Source organism: Malaya genurostris, chromosome 2 (assembly GCF_030247185.1).
Source record: "Malaya genurostris strain Urasoe2022 chromosome 2, Malgen_1.1, whole genome shotgun sequence".
NCBI lineage: Eukaryota > Metazoa > Arthropoda > Insecta > Diptera > Culicidae > Malaya > Malaya genurostris.
Window position 1 is genome coordinate 305,660,380 of NC_080571.1, and position 8,383 is coordinate 305,668,762.

Consider the following 8,383-nt stretch of genomic DNA (forward strand, 5'->3'; position numbering starts at 1 on the left):
TCAACATGCTATTTATAGAGATTTATAATCAATAAATTATCACTGTTTTATATATAAAACTGCTCTATTCACTATTGATACATCTTTGAATATCCTTGCTTCTAACAGGAGTTGTGGGCAATTGATTCAAATTGTCCCAATCTATTTCGGAGAAGTCAATTACAATCCGGTTATTCTTTGGTATAAATTGCCGATATTTTACACCAGAGGCTTCCAACATTCTTTTAGACGCAATCGTCGTGTTCTTATGGGCATGTTTGTCGGACATGTAGACGACCTCTCTGATCTTTGATTGTATAATAATCTTTGCACATTCGTTACAAGGAAACAAGGCAACGTAGATAGTACAATCTTTAACATCGGAACTATTTTTATTTAGAATAGCATTCATCTCTGCGTGGCATACGTACAAATATTTCGTTTCTAAAGGATCACTGCTCTCCTTACCCCACGGGAAATCGTCATCATTGCAGCCAATTGGAAAACCGTTGTAGCCAACTCCGACAATCTTGTTCTCGCTGTTCACAATACACGCACCAACTTGAGTGTTGGGGTCCTTACTTCGTTTAGCGGCCAAAAAAGCAGTTGCCATAAAGTACTCGCTCCAGTCTAGATAATCAACTCGCTTATGTTCGCTCAAACTAAGATTGATGAATTCAGGAATCGTATTCTCATTAGCCATGGCTAAGATGTTAAAAATTTTGTGATCAAGAAATTTCAAATAGCTATGAACAGCCTTTTTGGCGCCAATTATGGATGTCACCTATCAAAATCCACATGTGAAACAGGGTCCCCAATTTGATAGATGTTTTCTTCCATTAACGCGTTTTTTTTAGAGCGGCCAATAAGCCACCTGTCAACTTCCTCTTTCGAAAGAAATTGCAAGCGAACTATGAAAGATAGAGTATTAAATTTAACACCAAACAAAAGAGAAAACTATTCTCTGCCGTTTACTCTTATAACTTATTGTAAAAATATCCACCAAATGTTGTAATATCTTTGAAAAAACCCTTCCGCAATTTAATGTGATTAGCTTCAAATTGATGAAACTTAACATGGGTTAAATCCATGAAGTTTGTTAGGTGGGCCAAAATTATCCTAGTGTAGTAAATTTGTGGTATCCGATTATGCGGGATATTTAATGTTGTTGGAGTAACAAAGAAAGATTCCTGCAGATATGGGTATTCATATATACAGATATCAGATTGCTAAAAAAATCAAACTGATTTTTTACCACTCTTAGGACATTTTAGGCTTAACAAGCGAAGAAATGATTTTTTCATTCGATATAGATTTAAGATTTTAGCATAGATTCTAAGTTGGCAACACGGAATGCAATATAAGTTCAGTCAAGGTTACATTTTCAGTCCATAACACACTATATGCAAACGAGTACACGCTCATTCAATGTTACTCTCAAGTGAGTAATTTGTACTCAATTTTGCCTATTTAGTTCAAATGTCAAAAAGTGAGTAATATTGATTTAGAAGAATGAGTAACTTCGACTCAGTTTCTAAATTAACAACAAGTTTTACTCACAGAACTTTGAAAACGTTGTGTAGAAATTTACGTGCACTGAACTTTGTCGGAGCGGAACTTCTCCCTTTGTCGGAGGTGGAACGGAGGTAGGCAGACGGATCCTTTCCAATGACCGATGAACAGGTAGCGGCTGCCTTCATTCGTTGGATAGAAGTAAGTCAGTATTCGTTTGAAGCAAAGAATTCCATATTCGAATCCCTTATTCAATTCGCATGATATTGAGTAATATTTGCTCACTCGAGCTAATTTTACCATTTGTAGCACTGAGTAAATGTTACTCAGAATTTGACAAATACCATATTTACTCACTATAGAGTAGTTCCACTTTTAACGAAAGTGAGTGAAATTGTACTTACTTTAGAGTAACATTGAACGAGCGTGTATATAGTGTCGATCGGCGTTGCCAGGTCATTTTTTCAAAAATCTGTATTAAGCGTCAGAAATGCCATTTATACAGATTTTCTATGAAAATATCTAACATCTCTGATTCAGTGTAAAATCCAAGTCCCTGCTAGGCCGCCATGTTTTCGTGACCATCATTTTTTCCGCAAAGACGAAAACAACGAAGAAGTATATAAGTTTGTTGTTGCTAAATATCTGTGATATTCTGCTGTGAAAGTTGATTTTTTTATGTTTGATTATAAATGTGATATCGTTATGAAACGTGCGCTGCCAAATTGTAATACTGACTTTCACAATCAATGAAGTGTTGTATTTTACTTCATTTTGTTTACTTTGCTTTCACTGACTTGCTAGCTTTGATGGCCCCGAAGGACTGAGATGTTGGTTACGATAGCACTAGCTGGAGCGCCTTATTGTTGCCACCGGGCTGGTAAAATCTTTCTGAACCACATCTGTATCAGAATTTCTACTACATGGAACCGCAAAACAACCTAATTTTATGTACATTCAACCCTATTTGGGAGTTTCGCTCAGTAACCTAATTTTAGATAAAGTAGCTCTAGGTAGTTTTCTAGTATTTATCTGTATGAACTGTCAATTATCGGTATTTTAGGAAAATATATCTGTATTGTATATGTATATCAGTTCAATATAGTGACATTGCATCATCAGATATCTCTATAATAAAATCAAATTCAATTGATTTACACAAATCCATATTTAAGTTCATGGATAGTTTTGGGGACGATCGTACTTTCGAAGAATCAATTAGTTTGCTATGGTTCGGAACCGCACATGTTGTATAGGGAAAATGATATTTCTTTCAGTGCATTACTGGTTGATTCAACAAAATATTGGATAATTTTCTGGTTCCGTGTACATATAATGTTTACAGTGTAACTTGCTCTCAAAATGTTCTCGTAAACAAGTTGTAAACGTCAAAATATTTGCGATCGTCGGCATTGTTCCGTAATTTTGCTGCAGAAAATAGAATTTGGTTGACCTGTTTTTAAGTATCACGTAATTTACGAAGTGATTCAGCTATGAGCCAACCAACAGTGGAGGAGAAGATGGACATTGATAATGAAGCACAAACTATGGCCTCATCTACTTCCAGCGCAGGAGCTGCTGCACCATCAGGTACACCGGCAACTTTACCTCTCAGTAAGACTCAATCAGGCGAGTCACGTAACGTTATGGCCGGAAGTGCTACTGTTCCATCCGTAACCTGTTCGCTACACCCATTGGTTATCATGAATATTTCCGACCACTGGACACGAATCCGAGCCCAGAAAGGTTTCAAATCACAGGTTTTTGGTGCTTTGATAGGAAAACAAAAAGGAAGAAATATTGAGGTGATGAATTCTTTTGAATTGAAATTCGAGGTAGTGAACGACGAAGTACACATTTTAATGGATTACTACAACGTAAAAGAGCAGCAATGTAAGTTCAATAGCATAAAATTAGAAAGATTTGTAATTTGTAAATTTTTTTTTGCAGATAAGCAAGTGTTCAGTGATTTGGATTTTCTCGGCTGGTACACAACCGGCTCCATACCATCCGAGAAGCATATAAATATTCATAAACAAATCTGCCAGATAAACGAGTGTCCGATTATGCTACTATTGGATCCAACTAGTCGTAATATGAATCAGCTGCCGATATCGCTCTATGAATCCGTGATCGATATAGTCCAGGGTGATGCGGTGATGTTGTTTGTTCCACTGACGTATACCTTGGCAACTGAGGAAGCGGAGAGAATTGGTGTTGACCATGTCGCTCGAATGTCAACCAACGATTCGGACGAGAACTCTAGTGTCGCAGAACATTTACTCGCTCAGCACAATGCCATCAAAATGCTGCACTCCAGAGTGAAAATTGTTTTGGCATATATAAAAGCCGTGGAAAGCGGTCAACTAGAAGTTAATCAAGAAATACTTCGGGGAGCATTTTCCCTCAGTCGTCGACTCCCGGTGATTCAAAATCCGGCTTTTAAAGAGGAATTTTATACTGTAAGGGATATCTCACTACAATTTGTTCCATTGTAATAAGTCTTATTTTTTCAGCAATCGAACGATGTTGGTCTCATTACTTATCTGGGAGCATTGACCAAAGTTTCTAATGACATGAATCAACTAGTAAATAAGTTCAACGTTCTGTACGATCGTCAGGGCATGGGACGAAGAATGCGAGGATTATTTTTTTGAGTCTTCTATATTCAGTTGATTATTCTAGCAAATAATATAACTCTTACTATAAAATGTTTTTGAATCGATAATTCTGATTGATTATAATTGAAAAAAAAACACTGATTCAACAATAAACGTCTTTACGGTGAAGAAAGCATGTTATTTACTTTTATCAGTGCTAGTACCAACTTCGGATGTCCCTTGCTCTTCAGCACTGGCCTCATCCTCTTCGTCGTCATCCGACTCTTCGTCGTTATCATCATTGTCTGACCCATCCTCGTAATCATCATCGGAATCGGTTTCATTGTAACGATCGGCTGCCTGTCGATATGCCGTGTATTCCGCGTCGTATACGTAGTCGTCATCCTCACCCCCATCGTCTTGCCGTTTGCGACCGTATTTGTGGCTTCGAACTAGAAAAGCAATTACCATCCTGAAAGTAAAAAAAATGTGTAGTCCACTTACCTGACATGCTCAAATCCTTAGTCTGGCTTGTATCGTAGTTGCACTTAGGGCACGGTATCGGTTTATTCTTATCGTACTTGAACCCTTTACGGCGAATATGGTCTTCGCAGTAGCACGTCTTGCAACGCAAACACGAGTATTGTCCTAGTTTATTACACGACTGACATTTGTATGATTCCGATTCTAGAACTTGACAAGATGCTTGGTGTTCGAACTGATCGTCTTCGCAAAGAAAGTTATCACAGAAGCAGCACTTATACATCCGTCCCCCGTGATCCCAAACACCTCGTTCACACTCAACACAGACAGCGTCTATCAACGGACAGGCGCAGGCGTGTGATTGAAGGCATTTCCGCCCGTGACAGATCCACGCCTCGCAATGATCGCAGATGGCACCTACCATCTGGAGACCCGTGGTGAAAACTCCCGCATGTTTGATTACGCAGTCACCTGTCTTAAGCATACACTTTTGCTTACCACACTGTGCACAGATAGGTAAACGTTGTACGCTTTGGCAGAAATAACAGAAGGCGCGAGATTTTTGTTTCCTGGCATGGTAATATTCGGAAAGTTTAATATGTAAAGGCAATACAATAAATACCTTACTTGCCACATTTCTCACAATCCATTGGTAGGTTACAAGGTTGTTCCGGCAGCTGAGACTCGCGGTTGCGAATCTCTTTTTGACGTAGCTTCTGCTTCTCAGCTTTTTTGCGTTGACCAGTCTTCTTTTTCGGCATTTTTATAGTACGGTGTTTGATTCTGAGAAATCAATGCAAACCTTTTCTTCAAACTTGAAAATCTACGATTATGTTATTTTTCATCCTATCTTCATGCACAGAGAAAATATATAAGAGAGGCGCTATATCAGGAACACAACGATAACACTGAAACAAATTGTCCAATTCTTTTGTGCGAGGTGCACCACCTCTTACCCGCTTGGTAAGAATACCGACAGCCGGCAGATTTCGGCTGTCAATTTTAGATTTTTTATCGTGACGTCATAAATGAACAAGAATTCATCCTTGACAGTTCAGCGGTACTGTTTACAAACAAGCTTAAACAAAAATCGAAGAACACATCTCAAACAATCTTCTTAACACTTTGCAACTAATGACTTTTATTTAATAAATCTCAAGAACAAACCGTGAACAAATGTTTTTAAAACTCTATTTAGGCGATATGGATCGTAAATGGTCTTATTCAATTTGTCAACAGATAAACAAAAACATCTATGTTTACAAACAGTACTGCTGAACTGTCAAAATGTGTTTATATGATTGAGGTTAGCAGTGATGGTAAAAAACCTAATAGAGTTGTGTTCATTGCTATACGTACACTGAGAAAAATACTATAGTAGCCGTAACCTGTTTGTCATGGTCATTTCAACTATATGCTTAAATAGTAACAACGACCATGATATGAGAATATTCACTATCTGTATTGTATAAAGTACTAGATAACAAAGACTATAACTTGAGAGGACTATTTGTATTTATGACTTTTCTGGTATGGTCATTCTAACAATGGTTGTCATCTCAAAACTAAGAACAAAAAAATAAAATAACCATCACAAGGAATGTGAAATCATCATTCAGTAAAAACCATTCAAGCGAAGAGGTTGTGTTTCGATTGTACTGGCTCGTGAGTTAACGGCTGCTACCGAGACAATTCTAAGCTTCAGGTAGTTAAACTGCCCATAGCAAACGCAATATTCGGGGCGTTTCCCGACTGGAAAGCTAGCAACGAAGGCCATCCCGTTCATACGCACAGAGGTGTAGAGACACAGAGGTGCGAGAGCATAGAAGTGACGAGTCACAGAGGTGCCATCGCATAAAGGTGCGAAGACGAAGGGGTGCAAAGGCACAGAGGTGCTAAAGCAACCCAGTGCTGATCTACCAGGTACCAGAATTTGTACGCTGCGTAGGATCAAAAGAGACGGCATATATCGCGAGGTGCTACACTGCAAGCATCGCATTTGATCGCCACCAAGAGCAAAAGCACTGTACCTGGGGTCAGGTACAGCAAGTGCAGTGGTGTTCACAACGACGGCAGAGCAACTGAGATAGCAGTAAACGACAGAAGACTGCCAATTGGAAACAGCAAAAGACTGCCAATTGGAAATCGTTGGAAGAGCTTCACGTCGTTCTTCACGATAAAGGAACAGAGACATCAGCTACAAGGTAGATTTAATTTAATTTATTTTTTATTTCTTATATCTGAAATTTTACTAAACATAAGTTTTTATTTTGGTATTATTAATTTACAAAAAAAATTTAATGTAATGGATGATCTCATGGAAGATCATCCGAATCCGATTCCGGATACTAGTAAAAGTTTAAATACTCCGAGGGCTAAACATTATCCACAGGGTACCACTGGGCCATGGATAGTCTATCTTCGAAAAAAAGAAAAGATTTTAAACTTGATGCAAATTACAAAGGATTTGACATCACATTTCTCTGAAGTTAAAGAAATCTGTAAGGTTAATAGAGATAAAATTCGAGTTGTAGTTAACGACTTGAAACAGGCAAACGATATTGTAACCTGTAAATTATTTGCTATTGAATATCGAGTTTACATTCCATCGAAGGAGGTAGAAATTGACGGTGTTGTGACTGAAGCAAGTCTGACAGCAGATGATTTACTTAAAAATGGAGTTGGCCGTTTTAAAAACTCCATGCTTGAGGGAGTTAAGATACTCGAGTGCAAACAATTGTACTCAGCATCTATTGTCGATGGAAAAAAGTCTTATCGTCCCTCAGATTCGTTTCGCGTAACATTTGCCGGATCTGCATTGCCTAGCCATGTCTATATCGATAAAATTCGTCTTCCTGTTCGGCTTTTCGTACCGCATGTTATGAATTGCACGAACTGTAAAAAATTCGGACATACAGCTACTTACTGTAGTAATAAGTCCAAATGTATCAAATGTCAAGGGCCTCATAAGGATAATCTTTGCGATAAAGATGTTGAAAAATGTGTTTATTGTGGGGAAAGCCCTCATGATGATCTTTCAGTGTGCGCTGCATTTAAGCTGCGTAAAGACAAAATGAAGCTTTCTTTAAAAGCACGGTCTAAGCGCACATATGCAGAAATGCTCAAAACGGTCATACATGTCTCCCCTTTGGAAACCGAAAACGGTTTTTCAAATCTTGCGGAGCCAGAGGAATCTGACTCTGACGGAAATAGTGAAGATACCTCGTTTGTCACTCCTCAAGGGTCTGTTAAGAGGAGATTAACAAACCACAAAATACCAAAAAAGACACCTAAAATTATACCTTCAAAAAAAGATCCCCGTGTTAAAGCTAAAAAGCCAAATTTAAAACCAAAAACTGTGCCTCCTGGTTTGTCAAATTCACAAACCAATCCAGGAACTAGCTCAAGAAAAGACAATAATCCAGTGGGCTCCATTTCACATTCACCAACAGGATTACTGAAATTTTCGGAAATTGTAGAATGGATTTTCGCTGCATTCAATATTTCTGAACCTCTAAAGACCATCATAACAGCATTCCTTCCAATAGCTAGAACTTTTTTGAAACAGTTATCAGCTCAATGGCCAGCTCTTACAGGTTTTGTATCATTTGATGGATAATTTATCATCCGCCGCAAATGATTCAATCACTGTCCTGCAGTGGAATTGTCGAAGCATCATGCCAAAACTTGATTCATTTAAAGTTTTGTTGCATAGTCAAAAATGTGATGTATTTGCTTTGTGCGAAACATGGCTTACATCAAACATAGCCTTAAATTTTAATGACTTTAACATTATACGTCTCGACAGA

At 38.1% G+C, this 8,383-nt stretch overlaps 3 protein-coding genes across 3 annotated transcripts; 1 reads left to right on the forward strand and 2 right to left on the reverse strand.

Annotated features, from left to right (window-relative positions):
* Window positions 1-33: 33 nt before the first annotated feature.
* On the reverse strand, window positions 34-753 carry LOC131430969 (deoxycytidylate deaminase). The gene has a single exon (XM_058596299.1). The coding sequence runs from the start codon at window positions 680-682 to the stop codon at window positions 65-67; it is 618 nt and encodes a 205-aa protein (XP_058452282.1). The 5' UTR covers window positions 683-753; the 3' UTR covers window positions 34-64.
* A 2,115-nt stretch (window positions 754-2,868) lies between these two features.
* On the forward strand, window positions 2,869-4,159 carry LOC131430970 (COP9 signalosome complex subunit 6). Its single transcript, XM_058596300.1, has 3 exons — window positions 2,869-3,384; window positions 3,442-3,953; window positions 4,008-4,159. Exons 1-3 carry the CDS (start codon window positions 2,985-2,987, stop codon window positions 4,146-4,148), a joined length of 1,053 nt encoding a protein of 350 aa, XP_058452283.1. The 5' UTR covers window positions 2,869-2,984; the 3' UTR covers window positions 4,149-4,159.
* LOC131430971 (zinc finger protein 330 homolog) lies at window positions 4,137-5,477 on the reverse strand. Its single transcript, XM_058596301.1, has 3 exons — window positions 5,202-5,477; window positions 4,596-5,143; window positions 4,137-4,543 (listed from the first exon to the last, which is right to left on the reverse strand). The coding sequence occupies exons 1-3, from the start codon at window positions 5,333-5,335 to the stop codon at window positions 4,290-4,292; spliced, it is 936 nt and encodes a 311-aa protein (XP_058452284.1). The 5' UTR covers window positions 5,336-5,477; the 3' UTR covers window positions 4,137-4,289.
* Window positions 5,478-8,383: the final 2,906 nt, after the last annotated feature.